This window comes from Penaeus japonicus, unplaced genomic scaffold (genome assembly GCF_977035675.1).
Source record: "Penaeus japonicus unplaced genomic scaffold, GWHDUDI00000001_assembly GWHDUDI00000042, whole genome shotgun sequence".
Taxonomy (NCBI): domain Eukaryota; kingdom Metazoa; phylum Arthropoda; class Malacostraca; order Decapoda; family Penaeidae; genus Penaeus; species Penaeus japonicus.
Genome location: NW_028234444.1, coordinates 20637362 through 20659861, shown reverse-complemented (window position 1 = coordinate 20659861; position 22500 = coordinate 20637362). Strand labels below are relative to the sequence as shown.

General features: G+C 35.8%; 2 protein-coding genes across 11 annotated transcripts in view; one reads left to right on the top strand and one right to left on the bottom strand.

The window, feature by feature from the left end:
• Positions 1-14561, bottom strand: part of LOC122265216 (Mitochondrial calcium uptake 1) — a 32513-nt gene extending 17952 nt beyond the window's left edge. Inside the window, exons 1-7 of one of the 10 annotated variants that reach the window (XM_086535053.1) lie at positions 14433-14561; positions 11643-11853; positions 11238-11387; positions 10938-11118; positions 10049-10211; positions 2888-2925; positions 728-739 (exon numbers count right to left, since the gene is read on the bottom strand). In XM_086535053.1, the coding sequence (XP_086391179.1) occupies positions 728-739; positions 2888-2925; positions 10049-10211; positions 10938-11118; positions 11238-11387; positions 11643-11839 (741 nt within the window). In that variant the 5' untranslated portion in view covers positions 11840-11853; positions 14433-14561. Of the gene's footprint in view, positions 1-727; positions 740-2887; positions 2926-5635; positions 5811-10048; positions 10212-10937; positions 11119-11237; positions 11388-11642; positions 11854-13641; positions 13682-13837; positions 13967-14298; positions 14318-14432 lie in introns of those variants that run through there. The other 9 variants (XM_043034396.2, XM_043034397.2, XM_086535050.1 and 6 more) reach the window with 9 other exon arrangements.
• A 3831-nt stretch (positions 14562-18392) lies between these two features.
• The window catches only part of LOC122263390 (N6-Methyl-AMP deaminase), a 5271-nt gene continuing 1163 nt past the window's right edge, over positions 18393-22500 (top strand). Inside the window, exons 1-6 of the mRNA XM_086534666.1 lie at positions 18393-18688; positions 20295-20437; positions 20820-21011; positions 21254-21368; positions 21531-21662; positions 21935-22073. Of these exons, the coding sequence (XP_086390792.1) occupies positions 18497-18688; positions 20295-20437; positions 20820-21011; positions 21254-21368; positions 21531-21662; positions 21935-22073 (913 nt within the window). The 5' untranslated portion in view covers positions 18393-18496. The remainder of the gene's footprint in view (positions 18689-20294; positions 20438-20819; positions 21012-21253; positions 21369-21530; positions 21663-21934; positions 22074-22500) is intronic.

Below are 22500 nucleotides of genomic sequence, written 5' to 3'. Positions count from 1 at the left end.
CATGCAATATCTATCATTTTTTTTTTTTTTTAGGTTTACCTGTTTATATATATATAAAAAAAAAAATATGTGTATCAACCCATCACCAAAAATATTAGAAAACATTATCAATACAGATGTAACAAAATTACTCTGTACTTCTATAAAAAAATCTATCAAAGGCATTAGCCAAAAGCAAAAACAAAAATATGTATATATAATCAAGAGCACAAGTTTTCTTGTTTTATTGCAAAAATTGTAAAGATACATGAACTGTAAAACAAAATTCCAGCATAGTGATGATCTCTATGGCTGATACACAACACTAATGGAAAAAATACATACATATTAAGAATTGCTGTTTAGAACTTTGATTTGAAAGGTTACCTCAAAGTCAAAGAATGAAAACATCACCACATCTGATAGACACTGGAAAATCTTGTCCTTTTATCATTATAAGGAGCACTAGTCAGTCAATAATTTCCATCATTTTCAAGCTGCCTTCACATCCCATAAATTTACTCAAAAGGAAAAAAGTACAGACATTGGTTCTACATTACAACTAAATCCATGTTTATCAGTGTGGCTTCGGGACGAATCCTTAATGCCTAAGGTCCAACTCCCAACTAGAGATAGCAATCTCTGTTCGTTGCAAGTCGGGTCAGAGGTCATTAAGAATCCACTCGGTCTCAACAAGAGATAATAGCTGGTTGCAGGATGAAGGTACAACATGCAATTACGGTGGTACCTCTTCTGCCGACTGGAAAAGAGAAAAGTATAATTGGAAGATTAAAACGCATATTGCCGCACCACTCTGACAACTAAACTAAGGTTAAAACTGCGCTAAGTACATAAGACATCAGTCAGCTGCAGGGAAGCGGGAAGTCCTAAGCCTTGGCAAGGATTAAGAACGTTACAACCTTAAAACATTAGGAGTAACTGTACAGTCGAAGATCTTGTAAAGCACGGGCAGTGAGACCTTGGATACTGATGATCAATTTACAAGGAGTAACTGAGGTGTCGGTATTCTTACATCTATCACCTATATGTACATGGACGATTACAGGGTTATACAGTTGCTGAATGCAATCATGAAAATCTACATGTTGGCTGAAATTGTAAGTATACAAGGAGAGTCGGTGTCTATTTACACGTGAATGTCAGTCAAACCAGGAGAAGCACGAGAAGTAAAGGAGCAAAGGTGTGCAGCGTCTATACTTGGTCAAAAGGGATCAACATACTTCAGGATACTCTACATCCTACTTTATCAACCCAGAGGAATCCTTGGGTTCTTTGGGGTAGTTTTTTTTTATTGTAAGCTACATCCCTCACTGAAGTCATAGTAAAGTGATGTGGATAACCAGCAGACTATTCACTATGAGCTTCCTTCTAAATTGATTTCTCCATTTAGGATTCCGATATAACAAACTTGTGGCCTATATTCTTACCTCCATCATGGGATGCTTCTTAATCACTTAATAATTACAACATTACTGATCATAACGCCTTGCGTAGATTTTTCTAAGTAACAGATAGTCTAACACAGCCTTCTTTGGGTAAATCATTACATGTGTGTTCCGATATTCAATAGCATCATATGAAACTATATCAATTTTATTTCTTTTATCAGATATTTCTATTTCTATTTTCATGTTGCAAACTTTTGAACCTCTGTGCTCCATCACTAAGCCTCTTCAAAGAGTTCCACATAATAAAGATTCACTTCAATTTCTACATTGTCAATGAGGTAAATGCCCATAAAATCACCATTAATACCAAACAGGTACTGTTCCTTAACCCTTAGAAACGACAAAGCACGGCAAATGTCGTTCTCAGGTATGTTTGCATTCTGGTATGTGTGCAATAAGGTTAAAGTCTAAAAGAAGAACTAAAAAAAAAAAAAATTCAAATTATCCACATTAGGAATATCAAAATTAGAACAATTTGGGCTGAAACAATGGTATATAAAAGTAGATAAAACGCATGTATCTTCTCCGTCCTGTGTGCACATAAAACCCTGGACTTTGCCGTCCTTTCGGGAATAAATAGTCTTCCTCATATCTTAAACGAATGATCAAATGATCATTCATTTCTCCATTGCGATTGAAACAAATACATACACATTAATTTAGGTTTAACTATTCTAACAGACTATATATTAACTTGATATATTCATCATACATAATAACAAATACCTGCCTTACATGGGTTACATTATTTTAATTTTTCACATGAATATAAATGTGAATGTGTGTGTGTGTGTGTGTGTGTGTGTGTGTGTGCGTGTGCGTGTGCGTGTGCGTGTGCGTGTGCGTGTGCGTGTGCGTGTGCGTGTGCGTGTGCGTGTGCGTGTGCGTGTGCGTGTGCGTGTGCGTGTGAGTGTGAGTGTGCGTGTGAGTGTGAGTGTGAGTGTGAGTGTGAGTGTGAATGTGAATGTGAGTGTGAGTGTGAATGTGAGTGTGAGTGTGAGTGTGCGTGTGCGTGGACATTCTATGTATATTTAATTTACTTCCTTATTTTTATTCTTTTAACAATAAATGAACATCAGCAAAATAATCAATTAGAATCCCTGCCACTTCCTACATATTCAAGCATATAGGAAAAAAAAACAAATAAAACAAAACCTAAGTCTTATAAACTCTCAAGATCAAATGGTAAGTATGAAATTCTATAGAGAAAAATCAATTTACACTTTACAATTATTCCCATTCCAGAATAACTTTCCTAAATAATTCACTTAATCTTAGTGTCTATATTTACACATAAAATAGTTTTTGAAAATTGGCTACTGCCCTTTACATAGGACAAACTATCTATGATAATTCTAATTCACAGATATTGTTATTCATAAGCTAAGCTATCACTCCTGTTAGAATTTTAAAAGAGAAAAAGAATGTCATACACATACCTTTGGGTCGTATTTCTTGTACTGGTCGAGACCAAGTCCTGGAAAACAATAAAGAGTAATACATAGTGATGTATACAGATGTTCATATACACATGCATATATACAGATAGATATAGATTTACATATATATATGTGTATATATATATATATGTATGTATATATATGTATATATATGTATATATGTATATATATATATATATATATATATATATATATATATATATATATATATATATATATATATATATATATATATATTATATATCTATATATATATATATATATATATATATATATATATATATATATATATACATATATATATATATATATATATATATACATATATCTCTGTAAAGACATGTATATATACATAATCATTTATGTTTTTTCAAATCATATATTCATCTCAGTTTGCAAAAAAATATCTATTTAACTTCGCAATATCTTTCTATCTTTTGTTGGCAAATATATAATTATGGTAGGAATAAGCTGTACATCTACTCTAATTAAAGGACACCTACAAGAGTACAAAAATACAATAGATACAAAAATTCAGCAGACAGAATCTAATGCAGTTAAGTGGACATGGAACAATATACTGTACATTTTTGTACAAGAGCATGCAACAATCAAACTATGGCTATGTTACGAGATCAGGAGACATGCAGAGAAGGGTTTTAGTTCCTTGTCAGTAAATCAGTCAACCAGCTGGCTAAATTACCTCAATTTCTCACGTCCTCTTCCACATACTAAGATTATCTTGCCACAATATCACCATTTCGTAAATCAGGCAGATGAAAAATATTGTGTTGTTTTGTAATTTGTTAGCAACCTATACTGAAGCTCATAACTATATCACTTGATTCCCAGATTTAATTTATTAAAACAGTAAATTGTGACATGCAACAAGACCCCAATTATAACGAGTGACTTCAACAAATATATCGTTGCATAATAATTCTAATTCTAATATAAAAACCTCCGCTACCGACTAAACCAAAACATATAGTTCTAATAAATTCCCGGACTCCCTAATCTATAGCCCATGCCTGAGAACCGTTAAAGAGTTGTTCTACTCCACTAAAAAAATATAATAACAAAAAGAGAATGCTGTTGATGAAAATATACATGAAAAACAAAAACATTTTTCTACCTATTTCCAAACAAATCATGATTTTTTTTTTGGCATCAAAACTATTTAATACTTCAGTGAGCTTTAATTAAACTTCTTTCATCTTCCCATGAATCATCAGCATTCATATTGCCTTCTACATGAATATACAAAATTCTATCAGCAGTAAAGGAAGCAATGTACTAAGAGTGTTTCAAAAAAATGGTTGCTTTAACTATCTGTAGTTAGTTAACATTACTAACCTCTTTACACCGACATAAACAAGAGGGTCCCAAAATTCCATTATATAATTTTGTTTTTTTATGCATTGTCCACAATAATACTCCTTCTCTTTTATATAAAATGAATATCAATTCTAATCTAATAATCATACCTTACTGTCCCCAATCTCTGAAATGTTCTTCTAAAGGCTTTTACACAGTAGATAACATGCCTTTACTCAAGTAGAAGAAAGAAATCCATGACAAGATGTTAATGTAATCCACAGTCAGACTCACGACTGATGACACCTTGCCTTTAAGGTGTACGTATGGGATGAACATGCAAGATGATGTACCAATTCATCTCCTAACACTATCGCAAAGGGGGCAATCACTGACATTAATGTGCGACAGCCTTGAATTTGACGTGTGAAAAGAAAACAAACATTGACATTCAGTCTGTGAAAACCCTCTGAAATGACATCAGGAGATTAATGAAAATACCATCTCTAGTGTTCATATCTTCTGTGTCCCTAAGAGGTGAGGTGAGGTTCACAAGTCTCAGGTTTGAGTCTGACCATCAACTGCATCAACAGCCAAAGTAGAAGTCGAAGTTATACGTGGCAGGCATTTAAAATTGATCTATATATTCCACATCTGTTACTAATCAGCAAATACATCTAAAAAATAATACAGTGGCAACTTTTTTCATCACAATGTCCTCTTGAACTATGTGCTCCAGTACTAAGTACAATTAAATCTCAACTGACCATGCAATCAGTCAACTGCCAAAGAAACACCGGCATTGCTGACTTCCTTTTCTTAAGGCTGTAAATACTCAGAGCATCCAAATAACTGTCCTTTTGGTGAGCTCAGATAATCACCAAAGTTAGTACATAATCCAAGATAGAAAGCAACATTGTCAGACATTTAGTACATTGCTTATACTACCATTCCAGAACTTCCACTGGACAATGAAGTCAATCGGGAGAACTGTAAAGCATCTTGAGTATATTTTTGCACAAATTATTAATCAAGCACTACAGTGACATCTCTAAACAAAAATATAACTCAAGCACAGGTCAAAGTTACTTGAAAACACATACACTGACTTGTAAGTTTCATGTCACTAGTTGAAAACATTTCAAAAGTTAAGTAATCCTGTTAGGAAAAGATAGCCTTTGTACTTATAAATAACTGTATAGATAATAACGTACAAATTCATCAGTGAATCGAGTTATACCCTTCTCACTTTCTCCTTTAATCCTTTAACCCCTTGAACTATTCAACAGCATTAGAAATAACCACACTATACTATGATCATGGAAAAGCCTTTAAAAGTCAAAAAAGTTTATCTCAAAGATTATAATATTCCAAAATCCTGTTCCCACTTTTCCTTCTCCCGGTTCCTACCATTTGGCTGCTGCATTCCCGGAGTCAGCGCTCGCAGGAAATCATCGGGAGTCATGTATATCTCTGTCCTTTCACTGCTGCTACTGCTCCTTTGAATCAACTTGCAGGTAGCAAAGTAGCGGAAAATTTTATCCGGGGTTGAATATGCCCGAATTCTGTTCTCGTACTCTATGATCTACGGCAAGAGAAAGAGAATCGTTCTAGAGCATCTAACTAGTTCTGTTTTCTCACACTCTCAAGGGACGGCTGAAAGGCATGCCACGATGATCAGCATGCAAAGCAAATAATAATAATAATAATAATAATAATAATAATAATAATAATAATAATAATAATAATAACAGTAATAATAATAATTATGATAATAATTATAATAATAATCATAATAATAATCATAATAATAATTATAATAATAATTATAATAATAATTATAATGATAATTATAATAATTATTATAATAATAATTATAATAATAACAATAATAGTAATAACAAAAACAAAAAAAGATTAGTATCAATAATAACAAAAATAACATTGATAAGAATAATACAGTTCTAACAAAGATGAAACTGTGAATAAGAAGATAAAATGTAGAGAACCAATCATGACACAGATTCAGCTGGAATCAAATACAGAATACATAACCTTCTAGAAAAGAACTCAAAAGCTTCAAGCACAAAACAAAGGTTCACAGTCTCTGCAATACAATGGCAAATGACACTGCGGGGAAAAAGGTAAACTGAAAACATAATAACTCGATAGCAATAACTTGATGACAATCAGTCAAATGAAATGGCTAGAATCCAAACAGGCTGCCAACCATGCCAATAAATGCAACACAGAAAATACCCTTTAAAAAAAAAAAAAAAACAAGTACAGGAAAAAAAAAAAAAAACAGTAATTTTGTTATCAATGTGATTTCACTTACTCTGACTTCTCATTTCACAAGTATCAATGAAATAAGGAACTAATTTCAGAAAGAAAAGAGAGGAAAAATTGCAAAAATCAAAAGAAAAAAGAAAAATATAAAAAAGGGGGAGGGATGAGCACTTGTTACAAGGCAACTGTCCATGGGCTCTACAGTGCAGCAAAAGCAAAAAGAGAATATCTACCATAGAGACTATTTTCATAAGTTTTGTCAAATTCACCCAATATTCTTCGTTTCCACAACCCAATACTAGACCTATGACCCTGCAGTGAATGCAAAGTTTGTTAAACCACATTTAGTCCTGACAGCCGACACTATTATCGAAGAAGTCCCAGCTAAAAGTACATGTGCTGATTATTACAAAATTCCCTTTATTCCCATCACTCTCCACAGTCCCCTTAGCAAATACATAGACTGTATGAAGCCTGATGTTCTATCCTGAACATGGTTCTTAACTCTAAAGAATATAGCTACCATTCTAAAACGTTTTGTTCTCATATCCATACAGAAATTTAAAGCCATAAAGTCAAAATTCCTCACCAAAGACACAGATGAATTCCCACACAAGGAACAAATTCCACCAAGAAAGAAAGGATAATATACAATAACAGAAAGATAGTCAAAACGATACAGACAAAAGAAAGGGAAATCTGGCCTAATCAAAGGCAATGAATCTAAGAAATGGAAATGAGTTAAGAGCTTGCCAAATACTGACATGAGATTTGCAGATGCTAGCAACTTCCTTCTGAAAGCTCAGTGTGCGGCAAGCTACAATTTACTGAAGAATCTAGGCAGGGATTTAAGATCAAATTGAGGCTACTTTGAAAAAAGGTAAAATGCCAAGAAATGGATTGAAGTCATTTGATATCACGTGCACAATATGGTCATCTATAACTCAAGTTAATGTTTAAACTTCTGATATGAGGTGCAGCATTTTTGTCAAATATATATGACTTTCTTTACTGCTTTTAAGACATTATTTTATCTTGAAAAAAAAATCAGAACTTTATCATGTACATAGTAGATATTCCTCATACTTCATATCAACTAATGTCCATTTACTGTTCTTTATCAACAGTATACTTATATCTCAAAATATTTAATACATTTCTGTTAGAAGCATTTTTTTTTTTTTTAATGTAAAACTGAAAACACTTCACAAAAGAAACACCTCCTGAACTAAATGATACTTTTGTTTATCATTTGCATTACATTTTACTTTGTTATATACTTACTACTTAAAATAAAGTGAGAGCAACTCTTACTGCACTTAAATATATTTCAAGATCTGTTTCATCAGAAGAAAAATAAAAAGTTTCTATTTAATGAAACAGAGTAGATAAGGATATTGCCCTTTGTGATACACCATCCCTATTTGCTATTCACAAAGTAATTATTAGATTTTCGAAAGGATAAAATGGGTCTGGATTATTCTGGTTAGTTCAGGTTAGGTCTAGGTTAGAATGTTAGGTCAGGTCAAGTCAGGTCAGTTTAATCAGGAGTTGGATTTGATAATCTCTGGCCAACTTGCTTAGAATTAACCCAATCCTGACGGGCCCAATATGGCATTGGGAACGTCACACTGGTGTGTCGCCCCGTCATCAGGCATTTGACACACCGTCATCATTGGGTTAAGTGTTTCATATGGATGATAGCAAGCTAGATATGGAATATGGGCTAATATCAATAACTACAGTTTCATTATAAAAAACAGGCAACATTGCTGCAGTTTACAAATATATGGATTTTCTGACCATATAATTTTGAGAATCAAACAACATCATCAGCAAAAAGATGATATTTTTCAGAGATTATTTTCAATATAACATAACAAAAAGTTTATGCCACTCCTTAGTATACTGGAAGACTTGAATGGGTTTCTGATCCCCCCAAACCCCTTACTTGCAAAAGTCTCCATTCGGCATCAAAGCAGCAAATGAAGCATCCGCTCAAGCAACTTGTTTTAATATTGCAAAGATAGAACTTGCAAGGGAAAATGTTACCCGTGGTTAAAAAGTTTTTCACTGGATGATATAATCAGAAAAGCCAACTTCCTGTTTCCTTTCCTAAGTAACGTCACAGATTAATAGCATTGCACGTTGATATTCCATCGCTGAGACTTATTGCATCATTGCAGTTTAGTGGCATTTCCCTTTTTTCATTTGTACAGCCCAATTTGCTCTTACAGTGGATTCCAGCTTCCAAGACCCACTTATTCACTTCTAAACTAATTCCGCTTAAAAGAATTCTTTAAAAAACAAGGAGGGGGGGGGGGCTGAGATCCACTGTTAGTCCAAGAAAGAGATGCCCTACTATATCACTATATACATTACAGGTCAACAACTCTATTGATGTACGATGCACATTCTCTTCTAGAGCACATCTACATTCTCAGGAAGCACAAGTTCATATATGAGCAAGTGTCTATCTTTTCAATTAACTAAAAAGTCTTATAATTTTCTTACTCTTCTGATTCCAACAGTTTTTCATCATTTTCAAAAGTTAAGATTCAACTTTCTTGATACGGTTCTCCACAAAAAACAATGTCTTGGTTCGCAATGAGCCAAGAGGGTAGTATTGGCCCTCTATAAGCACCAAAAGGAGACAAAATCTGACAAAAGTCTGCCTGACCCAACAAAATCTCCAAGCCAGTACTATGGTTTAGCGTCGATGATCGCTCATGAAGCCTGCACCAGCTTGACAAATGCAGAGAAAATGAGTCTTCATCTTTACCACAATGACACCACCAGATACAAGAGATTAAAGCAGTGAAATACATTTTTGTGACCATGATTACTTTAACTTCACTTCACCAGCGGGAAAATAAAGAAACAGGAAACAAAAGGCTATATCTCACAAATTAAGAAATCAACATTGGCTTCACTGTAAGTGTGACTTTAGTTGGGCCTTTCTACGGAATCAGAAGAAATATTCAAATTGTATGCTTAATATCATTGCTTCAATATGAACTTACATGCAATTTGAGGTACGTACGAAAAGCTGTATCCAATTCTACGAGACCAATTTCCATAATCATAAATATCACATCTCTTATGAATTATATTTACAAAATGTTTGAATTAAATTTTAGAAATAATTCCTTCCATATTACTTAATCAGAGACGATAGTATTTATGAATTCGATATAGCTCTTTATTTAAACAAGAAACAGGAATGGAAAAAGGTATTGGGTATGAGAGAGAGAGACAAAGAGAGAAAGCAAGATAGAAAGGAAGTGAGAGAGAGAGAGACAGAGAGATATGTATATAGAGAGAAAGAGAAAGAGAAAAATAAAGAGAGAGGGAGAGAAAAGAGGCATGAACAATAAGATAGAAAGGAAGTGAGAGAGAGAGAGAGATAGAGAGAGAAAGATATATATATAGAGAGAGAGAAAGAGAAAGAGAAAGAGGGAGAGAAAAGAGGCATGAACAACGATGAAACTTGAATCTTAGCTCCGTCGCAGGGAGACACAGAGAGGACCTTACCCTCGGGCTGTTTGATGCCCGGAGTTATACAGCGCAGGAAATCATCTGGGGTCATGAAAATCTCGTGATCCCCATGATCACCATACACCTTCAGAGTTGCAAAGTATCGAAAAATCTTGTCTGGGGTTGAATATTGTCGTATGCGATTCTCATATTCAATGATCTGGAAATTATGGTTAGTCTGGCATGGAGACATTGGCAACGAAACCCTTCATTAAAACTAGAGAATAAAAAGTCACTGAAAAGGTGCAACCTTCTCAGCTTTACCTGCTCTGGATTTTATACTAAACTAGATTAAAAAATATATTATACTTATAAACACACACACACATATTCATATAGGAGATATAATTTAAATACAATATAAAAATTGTAAAATAGGAAATAACAAAGTCATTTCACCTTTTCTTAGGAGTTAATTTAGAATTCCAATTGTGAAGATTCTCACATCCAAACATACAAAAATACTACCAAAGAAAAATCCCCTAATCTTATCCTGTATCTTGACATCTTTTCATTTTAGACAACCTTAATGTCCCCTCATATCAAAAAATACAGAGCAGGTAAATGAGGATTATATAAACCCTTGGATTCTCCTTTATAGATGTAAAAGGAAAAAAAGGTACCAGAGTCTGAAACGTTTTCATACACAATAACATTATTACATCCTTACCTAGATCAAACACTAGAATTACAAAATATCTATAAATAAAGTCCAAACTGAAGTGATTTCTCATAATTCAACATTTATTATGCTCAGAAAAAATATTAGATTATGGTCAACATAAAATCAAATTAATGACTCATCTCATAAACGCCAATTAATGCCAAACCCTCTTGTCCCTATCTAATCAAAAAGCTTCACAGCAACGGAAAAAAAGCTTCCGACCTTTCTGTCTCTGAATCCCACACGCTTCTTCTTCTTGCTCTCGCCTTCGTCCTCTGACTCGGATGAAGACTCGAGCGAACCCTCGGAAGCCTCATCAGGAGCTGGACCATCTTCTGCCTCTTGGCTGGGCATGTCTGCTTCGGCTACGCTCTCCGCGTCCACGGTGAAAACTTTCTTAATCCTGAAATTCAGGTGGTCAAATTAAATCAAATGTACCAAACCTAATTATCTTAACAATGTGTATATGGAAATTTAGCTCCAAGACTAATTCTAACAAAAATACGAATAAAATATACTTGCCATTTCCAATTAATTGCTGATGCAAAGAGCATCACACCAACTATAAGATAATATATCTTAGTAATCTTGGGGGTAAACTGTTGCTGGTGACCAAAATTTTTATAGGTGCAGACTTGGTCCACTTCATGACTAGCCGAAGACAGGAGAGATCTGGAAGTTTTACACAAGACATTTTTAATCAGCATGTTGTATAAGACGTAAATAATACCGCACATATCATAGTTATGAACCAATATTGTATGATATGGTCAATGAAATTTTGTTTAATTAATAGTAAATCATTTTCATAAAAGCCTTTCCATAAAGAATCACAATAGAGATTCTCTTCTCCTCACCTACAAACCCCTAATGCTTAACCTCATCTTCAACTTCTAGTCACAGAAAATAGTTCACTCTGATACCAACCTTTTTTCTCTGTTCAACTGACACTGCAAAGTTCTCGACACTCTCTGGTCAGTATGGAGTCTTTGCACCTGAAGAGAGCTCGAACTAGAGACGACTGAAGAGGCCCTTAAACTCACACCTCCAGTTACATGGTGGACACCCCCCAAAGCCCGCTGTCGGGCAAGGGTTGGTAACACTTGGAGTAAGGTTCCCCGCATTTAGATAGAAGACGCTGTTGAGGAAATTCAGACTTTTATTTTTCTCTAATTATTAGGGATAAACAAAAATATAACTTATACCCATTCGCACTGGCTGACGCTGACACGTTTCGTGGTTTTTGGGTCAGCCGCCGGTGACGAGATATTTGGTCAAGGCCGGCGCTCAGGGTGAGCAAGCGGATAGCCGAGGCTTGCGGCTAGTGTGCCCGAGGATCCCAGGGCTTTAGGCTTATGCGTTTGAAAACCCCGGAATTCTTATCACTTAGAGCCTGAATAACCCCAGCGTGAATGGGTTAATCATGGGAGACAAATATACTACTTTTTAACATATATTCCTTTTACCTTTTCCAAGGTCTGTCCATGGACAAAACTCATCTTTATTTATCAAAATTACTATAATCATTTATTATTGCCCATTCTATCATTTTTAAATATATGTATTTCTCTGAATAAACCTTTCTATCACACATTTGAGTAATTTATCTCCAACTCATAAAACAAAGTTTTTTTGTTTTTTTTAACAGGCAAGAGTTATTCAATTTAATCAATCATTGTACTTTATGTTCAATATTCTCAGTGTAAAGAAGATCTTATTAACTGATCACAAACACTCAACTGTCAGACTAAACAGTACTATGATAAGTACACTCCCAGGCCAAAATATATCTGCCTATTATCAAAAAGAGATTATGAGTAATAGGTCTCTTACTTTTTCAGTAAAATCAATATCCATAAAACCAAATAATGTAGTAAAAAGTACCATCTAAACAAAGGCAACCAAAGCAAAAAGCTTGTGCACTTGTTATGCTTACATGAATAAGCATCCTAATCTTTACTGTGTATTTCTAACAACAAAACTGAACCAAACTATGATAGAATGAAATTTATAAAAACTGATATTCTTTTTTTCTGCAAAAGCACTACTACTACCACCACAGATGACACTAGAAATTAACACCTTCCTACCTGTGATAAATATAACACAGATAACAATATCAAAAGCTGACACGTAAAAACATGAATTCTATTCTCAAAGGATCACAAAGCAAAATATATGAATATATACATAAAAAAGGGCAGCATTTACATATACTTTTATCATATGACAGCAAAGATTCAAAAAATATACAAAGAGCATCGTCCGAAAAGCTAGTTGTGGCGAGAGTCCTTGAAGTTTAGTTTTGTCAGTCTGTGCCCCATTCGCCCTAAGAACCCCCACCACACTTCCCACAGGGATGATAAGCGTTCCTATATTCACAGATGAGGGAGAAGCGTCTGAATATCACACAGTAAAAGTTCACAGCGGGCCTTTCTGAAACACACATTGTGGTGCCAGTCCCTAAATTCAGTTGTTATTGTCTGATAGGGGTTAACAAACTTATAATTCTTGTGTCATATCTACGTGTGTGTGTGTGTGTGTGTGTGTGTGTGTGTGTGTGTGTGTGTGTGTGTGTGTGTGTGTGTGTGTGTGTGTGTGTGTGTGTGTGTGTGTGTGTGTGTGTGTGTGTGTGTGTGTGTGTGTGTGTGTGTGTGTGTGTGTGTGTGTGTGTGTGTGTGTGTGTGTGTGTGTGTGTGTGTAAAAGATATCACCACAGTGCCTCCTACATAAGACTATCACACTCAGCAAATTCTTAGTACATAAAAGGTCCTGGTAAACATATGATCTCATTTATGTTCTTCGGTTACATGATATGCGCACACATAACAGTTTAACAGTTTTTCCAAGAACACCCAATGAAATGACCACAGTTGAAACACTCCTTTGAACTCTATCAAATTGGTGTTCCCAACCACAAACACACTAGGATATCGGAGAAAGGTCACAGAAACTGACAACCCTCGCCAGTGAACTTGCCATTCAGAGGTCTTGGACCAAAGAGGCCAAAAAGGTGAAGTTTCTCTCACTCTCCAAGGTTGCCTTAATCACCTCCTGACCTTCACCTGAAGTTTTCTATCATAATTGACAGGTAGACAAACTTCCGTCTTTGGAAGTCTTACCTACTTCACCCCTGAGAGATGAGGTAGGGTTGTCACAGAATGATCTCTCATAATGAAGTATCAGAATGTCTTAGAATGTTACATTTAAACCATTTTCATAATGGGTGTTCCTGGTGGCGTGGCCTTGGGTTGTCTTACTGGGTACTTTCTTTCACCTTGTCCAGTTCTAGTTGTGTTTCCTTCAGTAAATTGAAATAGTCTATTATATATGTTACATGAGAAAAGTATTATGTGTATCTTAAGAACACGAGGGATTTCAACAAACAAATAAATAACTACGGAAGCGATTTCTTCATCATCACAGTAGGAAAAAAAAAAAAAGTTGGTCTCTTCAGAATACTAAAAACACAAAAATTCTCCCCAAAAATCGGAGGGATGACCACAAAACCATCACTTGTATCACTATCCAATCAAATCAACTTCAAAACTTCAAGAAAAAATAAAATCCAGGGAAGTTTTACTCAGATAAAAATAGTGGTAGTCGTTCCTGACGTGAATTTAACTCGAATTAAAGATCTTTCTGACTCTCCTCTTGTGCATGAATGGCAGGGCAACACTTTCATTCATCCAAACGTCATGACAGAAGCTGACTTACGTGACAGAGAAGAAAAATAACAAAAATGTTATCAGAGAAGCGAGAGAAATGGCGATCGATGTTTTGATGGAGACTGTGTTCGGGTCCTTGACCTTACTCTCAGAGACTTGATGTTTTTTACTTTTATCTAAGCTGTGTCTCTCATATGATTGTGTTTGTGGTGATTTCACTGTTTTGATTATTTTCTATCTGTGGGTTTTCGGTATTGTTTTATGCGATTATGGGATATATGTTTTAAATTGTTTGGATTGTTTTAAGACTGAAGTCGGAGTCGATGGGAATGAGACACATTTTATCAGCGGGTTTTGGTCGCATTTTCGATAAAAGAAATTATGAAAAAAACGATTTTTTAGTTTGTAAAACACACGATATCATTTTCTTTTCAGTTGCAGACATTTTCAGGTAAGTGTGAATGAAATGTATTTACATTTGAGGTGTAGATATGTATGTGTGTATATTCATGTCGAAAATAGCTCTTGTCCTATAAATAGATAAATACAAAAATACACACAGTACACACACACACACACACACACACACACACACACACACACACACACACACACACACACACACACACACACACACACACACACACACACACACACACACACACACACACACACACACACACACTCACACAACACACACACACACACACACACACACACACACACACACACACACACACACACACACACACACACACACACACACACACACACACTCACACACACACACTCTCACACACACACACACACACACACACACACACACACACACACACACACACACACACACACACACACACACACACACACACACACACACACACACACACACACACACACACACACACACACACACACTCACACTCTCACACACACACACACACACACACACACACACACACACACACACACACACACACACACACACACACACACACACACACACACACACACACACACACACACACACACACACACACACACACACACACACACACACACACACACACACACACACACACACACACACACACACACACCACACACTCACACACACACACACACACACACACACACACACACACACACACACACCACACACACACACACACACACCCCACACACACACCCACCCAAAAAACACACACACACACAACACCACCCCACACACACACACACACACACACACACACACACACAACACACACAAACACCCCACACACACAACACACACACCCCACAACCACACACACACACTCTCTCACACACTCATACACACACACTCTCACACACACACTACACACACACCACACCACACACACACACACTCTCTCACACACACAAAAACGCTCACACACACACAACACACACAGACACACACACACACACATATATCATACTATATACACACAATATAATATATATATACATACACATAATACATATTTGTATATGTATTATATATATATATATATATATATATATATATATATATATATATATATATACATATATGTATATGTATGTACGTATGTATATATATATATATATATATATATATATATATATATATATATATATAGAGAGAGAGAGAGAGGAGAGAGAGAGAAGAGAGAGAGAGAGAGAGAGAGATGTAGAGAGAGATAGAAGAGAGAGATTCATATGTATATATACATATATATATATATATATATATATATATATATATATATATATATATATATATATATATATACATAGGTGTGTGTGCATAGAAAGAAAGATATATAGATAAAAGGAGATTGAAAAATAGATAAAAAAGGATGCAAAATTAAATACATGCATCAGCATTATAGAAACCGCTGCTCGTAAAGAGGCAATGGAAGCCTCTTTACCTGCATAAGTTTAAACCTCATTTCCACCAATAGAACCTTCATCACCTCCATCAGTTGAAGCTTCATCAATTTCAACAGTGACACCCTCATCACTTCGTAAATGAAAGCGTTATGACTTCCATCAAGTAGAGGTTTCATCACTTCAATCAGTGGAAGCCTCATCCCCTCCATCAATGGAAGCCTCATCACTATGTCAATGACCGCGTCATCACTTCGCCAATAACTCATCACCTACGTCAATAGAAGCCTCATCCCCTCCATCAATGGAAACCTCATCACTTCGCCAATAACTCATCACCTCCATCAATGGAAGCCTCATCAGAACTTCGCCAATGACTCATCACCTACGGCAATAGAAGCTTCATCACTTCGATCAGTGGAAGCCTCATCACCTCCATCAATGGAAGCCTCATCACTTCGTCACTGACCGCCTCATCACTTCGCCAATGACTCATCACCTCCATCAATGACCGCCTCATCACTTCGTCAATGACTCATCACCTACGTCAATAGAAGCTTCATCACTTCTACCAGTGGAAGCCTTATCCCCTCCATGAAAACCTCATCACTTCGTCAATGACCGCCTCATCACTTCGCCAATGACTCATTACCTACGTCAATAGAAGCTTCATCACTTCGGTCAGTGGAAGCTTCATCGTCTCCATCATTTTTGCTTCTCATGCCTCTATAGCCTCACCCCGGAAGCACCTTGGACGCGGAGAGCATGTCAATTCTATGATAAAATCATATATATCTATTCTTCGGAATGACCATGCTTGTTTATATATATATATATATATATATATATATATATATATATATATATATATATATATATATATATATATAAAGATTTTGAGTAAATGACGCAAAAAGCTTCATTTTTCTGATCAATGGAATCACCGAATGGGCATTTTCAAGATGTAACCGTCAGTGTGTGTGTGTGTGTGTGTGTGTGTGTGTGTGTGTGTGTGTGTGTGTGTGTGTGTGTGTGTGTGTGTGTGTGTGTGTGTGTGTGTGTGTGTGTGTGTGTGTGTGTGTGTGTGTGTGTGTGTGTGTGTGTGTGTGTGTGTGTGTGTGTGTGTGTGTGTGTGTGTGTGTGTGTGTGTGTGTGTGTGTGTGTGTGTGTGTGTGTGTGTGTGTGTGTGTCTGAGATGATCGTTGTGTGAATATATTATGAAATGATGGCATGAAATCCTTTCAAAAACCATAAAAATGTCTCTCAAACTATAGTAAAGTGGTAAAAAATAATATAAAAGCAAGTATATTAGGACATTCTTAACCTCGATTTTTTCAAGAAACAATCTTATATTCAACTACATTTAACATATCTAATAGAAAACAACACCTACTTTCACACATTAAGAAAACCGCAAATCTTACATTTCCCGCAATATATAGTAATCGCTGTAATCTAAACCGAACATCATCAGTGTAAAGTTTAATCATTAATATTTCTTCCGGCAGACAAAGAACACGTATTGCGTTGCCTTTTGTTCTGCCTGAATGCGGGATTCTTTGGAGGTCTGCCAAAAGGAACCTACAGGGACAGAATACCAATTACTTGTCTCAGAATCTAATATGAACTGTAAAAAACATTTCGGCGTCGTTCTATGCCTTTTCAAGTGTATACACTGCATATAGTATGAATGAACTTTTCAAAATCAATCTATAAATCTCTCTCTCTCTCTTTTTCTCTTTCACTCACTCACTCACTCGTCAAAGTAAAAAAAGTCACTCTCTCGCTCTCCTTCTCACTCTCTCTCTCTCACTCACTCACTCACTCACTCACTCACTCACTCTCTCTCTCTCTCTCTCTCTCTCTCACTCGTCAAAGTAAAAAAAAGTCACTCTCTCGCTCTCTCTCTCACTCACTCACTCCCACTCCCTCTCCCTCTCCCTCTCCCTCTCCCTCTCCCTCTCCCTCTCCCTCTCCCTCTCCCTCTCCCTCTCCCTCTCCCTCTCCCTCTCCCTCTCCCTCTCCCTCTCTCTCTCCCTCTCTCTCCCTCTCCCTCTCCCTCTCCCTCTCCCTCTCCCTCTCCCTCTCCCTCTCCCTCTCCCTCTCCCTCTCCCTCTCCCTCTCTCTGTGTGTGTGTGTGTGTGTGCGTTTACTTATCCGCATTTATTTGCGTGCTTATGTGCATATACGCGTGTGCGTGTGTGTGTATCTTCGTGATAAATGCCAAGCCTCTATCATCTTCATTATCATTTTTATCATCGAAGTCCATGTGTTCGTTATCCCTCCATCACCGTCGCCCGAAATCTCTTTACACTCGAAAACAGCCGTCGATTAGGAAACAATCTCTTGATTTTTCTTCTTTCTGACCTCGTGATGGATCTCCTCGAATATTGTAAAAGGTTACCGAAGATTGTGAGTTTTGGAATTCAGATTTAGTGTATGTTTTTTTTTTTATGTGATGAGGGAGTCTAGAGCTTTCTTTCTTTTTTTTACTTTATAAGTAATTTTGTCAGATCTAGAGCTTCGTATTTATGGAATTTATATGTCTGTTATCATGTGATTTGTGTATTGTGTCTGTGTACAAGTTTAAATTCATGATTTCAATAGAATTACAGCTTCTAATCTTGATTTTGATGGATTTGTTACTTCAGTTGGTTTATAATTTCAGTTTTTTTAGATTTAATAGACTACAAATCAATAGCTTCTATTGATTTATAGTGTTAAATTTTGAAAATAAGATTTTGACTTTAAAAAATTAACTCATAGTTTTCTAACTTTTTTTAAGCTTCAGTAGATTTAGAATTTTGAATTTATAACTTTAGTTCATTTATAACTTCATATTTACAGATTTAGTTGAATTAGAGTGTAAGATTTATGATTTGCTATTTCTAGAGTAAGTAAATTTATATATTGAATAGATTAATGATTTCAAATGCATCACCTAGTAGATTTATAACTTGAAATTTATAGCATGAAGAGATCTGTTACTTAATAATTGTATCATTTAAAGTTTTGTCAAATCTTTAAGTCATCTTTCTAATTATTTATTTCAGTTCAGCCATCAAGTATTCAATCATTTTCATATGATTTTAATAAGCCTTACATGTAGATCTATCATTTTTTTATTATTATTATTATTTTTAATTCTCATATACAAACTGTAAATTTAAATCATGGAAAGTTTCTATTTAATCTGACTAATGACTTTTTGCACTGATTGCTGTTGAAAAGATTCTAAGATTAATTTAATTTGATATTTAGCTTATTTAATGTTTAGCTGATATTAATGATAGTTTAGATAATTTAAGACACACTGAAAGATATATAGATATATTTTTTATTGATTTTAAAATTATTACACATAACTTTGAACAGATATCGTTATCTATTTGTGTGGTAGGGCTTAAAACAATATTTTCAGAATAAGCTCTTCTATAAGTCCATATTAAGGATTTAGATAAATTACAAAAATCTTTTATTTTTAGATTTTGGAGCAAATAATGACCATGATTAATAAGTTTTATAATTCCATTAGGTCTCTTTAACTCACTCTAACTCTCCCTCTTCCTCTCTCTCTCTTTCTATTTCTCTCTTTCTATTTCTCTCTTTCTTTTTCTTTCTCTCTCTTTCTCTCTCTCTCTCTCTCTCTCTCTCTCTCTCTCTCTCTCTCTCTCTCTCTCTCTCTCTCTCTCTCTCTCTCTCTCTCTCTCTCTCTCTCTCTCTCTCACTCTCTCTCTCTCTCTCTCTCTCTCTCTCTCTCTCTTTCTATCTCTCTCTCTCTCTCTCTCTCTCTCTCTCTCTCTCTCTCTCTCTCTCTCTCTCTCTCTCTCTCTTTCTTTCTCTCTCTCTCTCTCTCTCTCCCCCTCTCTCTCTCTCTCTCTCTCTCTCTCTCTCTCTCTCTCTCTCTCTCTCTCTCTCTCTCTCTCTCTCTCTCTGGGATCTCAACACCTAACATTTCCTAGAAGACACATCAACATCTCCTGACCTGAGTCTTAAAAAGTCCTTTCCTTCCCACCAGGAACTTCATGCTCACCTCACAGGATCTCTTAGCGATGCCACGGTACTCAAGCTTCTGCGAGCCAAGCAGGCTGAGGGGGGGGCCAAATTACCCCAGTCGGCTGAGGTTACTATCCAGCGAGGTCACAAACGCACACTTGAAGAGTTGCGTAAATATATTCGCTTTTTTATTTGTTTTCCTTTGCTTTCTATTTGTATCCTATTTAAATGTATATTGAAATCCACCTACGCTTAATCACACCTTTATAAATGGACCTGCTGACATGCACACTCACACACACATATACACACACACACACACACACACACACACACACACACACACACACACACACACACACACACACACACACACACACACACACACACACACACACACACACACACACACACACACACATACACACACACATATACTCACATATTCATATTCACATTCACACACTTTTGATAATGACCTTATATGTACTTTTGATTTTTATTAAGTAATATATTCAATATCAACAATGTCTTTCCTACTTTCCAGGTGTTTTGAAGTGTTCAGGATACTACACTGCTTAACAGATAATCTTAGCGCAATAAAAACTATAACGAGAGATGTTATTCAGGAGTTTGTGGCCGACAACGTGCATTATTTGGAGCTGAGAACGACCCCAAAATCCATTGATGGAGTGATGACTAAGAATCAGTATATTGATACAGTTCTCGAGGCTATGATGTGAGTTGCAATTTTAATTATATTGATTGTTGCATGTTTTCAATAATATTAGTAAGGACCATATTGTTTCTCTGGCTTTATCTTTTCATGTAAGTTGAAGGAATAGACCTTCTAACTTTGATCATTTAATTATATACAAAGGCCTTCAATGTTATCTAAAGCCTTTTTCACATAGCTAATGTGAAAATAACAAAGCTAAAAAAAAAATATTTTGACCATGTAAATCACACCACAATTCACAGAGATGAAATGAAGATGAATAACATTACCGTTCGCTTACTCGTTTCAATTGACCGTTCTCGTGGTTTGGACGACGCGTGGGACACCTTGCAGTTGGCCAAGCAGTATGCGGCCCATGTGAGTCCATTGGTCTTTCTCTTTGTATTTTTCTTTCAAGTTATTACAAATGAATTATTTTCATTATAGAAGTTTGATGTTTTACACAATTGTGATACAGCCAGGTAATATAAGGAGACAGAAACTATAGTGATTATTAGTGATATTTTGAAATAATTTCAGGACCAGTTCAAAAGCCTCATATGTGGGATAGACATAAGTGGGAATCCCAGAGCTGGAAACCTAGGTGATTATATCCCAGTCTTGCAAGAAGCAAAGCAGTGTGGACTCAATCTCTCAGTCCATCTTGCAGAGGTTGGTTATTACTGTTTGTATTGCAATAGGTTAGAGGATTGCAGTTGAATAATGGCAGTGGGAATATTAGAGACTGCTGTTACCATTTTAATTCACCTAATTAGATACATCTTAATTTGTGAGCTACTGCCTTTCTGAATCTTGCTTCAATTACTGTTATGTGATGTCTTGGTACCTTTTTTTCTTTTCCACATGATTGCAGACAATTTTAAAGACTTTAGAGTTTTTTATTGTGAATCTTTAATTTCGTATTACATTTTCCCATTGTGCAGGTACCTAATGAAAAGGAAACACTGGAACTATTGAAAACGGGACTCATAGACCGGATTGGCCATGGGACTTTCATTCACCCTGACACAGGCGGGTCACAGGAACTCTCACAGTTGGTCAAAAGTCAAGCTATACCACTAGGTGAGAATATGGTTCTCTTCAAATTTTTCTTTCATGTTTAGTCATTTCTGCATTAACTAGCTGGGGCTTTCCTCAACCTGTTAGCAATGCAATGCTTCTTGAGCTGTTGCCAGAAGGGGATGCATGTATCCAATCTTGTTGGTCAAAGATTTTTTGATCCCTTCTGATGACTAGAAATAACCTTTACTAGCACGTAAATTTGGTTCTGTTGTTGCTCATTATCAGCCTATAACTTATCAAATTACCATCATTTTAGGTCTAGTAAGGTACTTCTAATGCTGGCACATCCAATCAGCAATCAGATTTGTACCTGTTAAAATGCATGTTCATTTGTTTGACCTACTCTATCATGTATTGCCCTGAGACGGAAGACCTTCAGTATTTACCTGAGTTTGGATGCTTCCATCTATTCTTGTGATACTGTGGT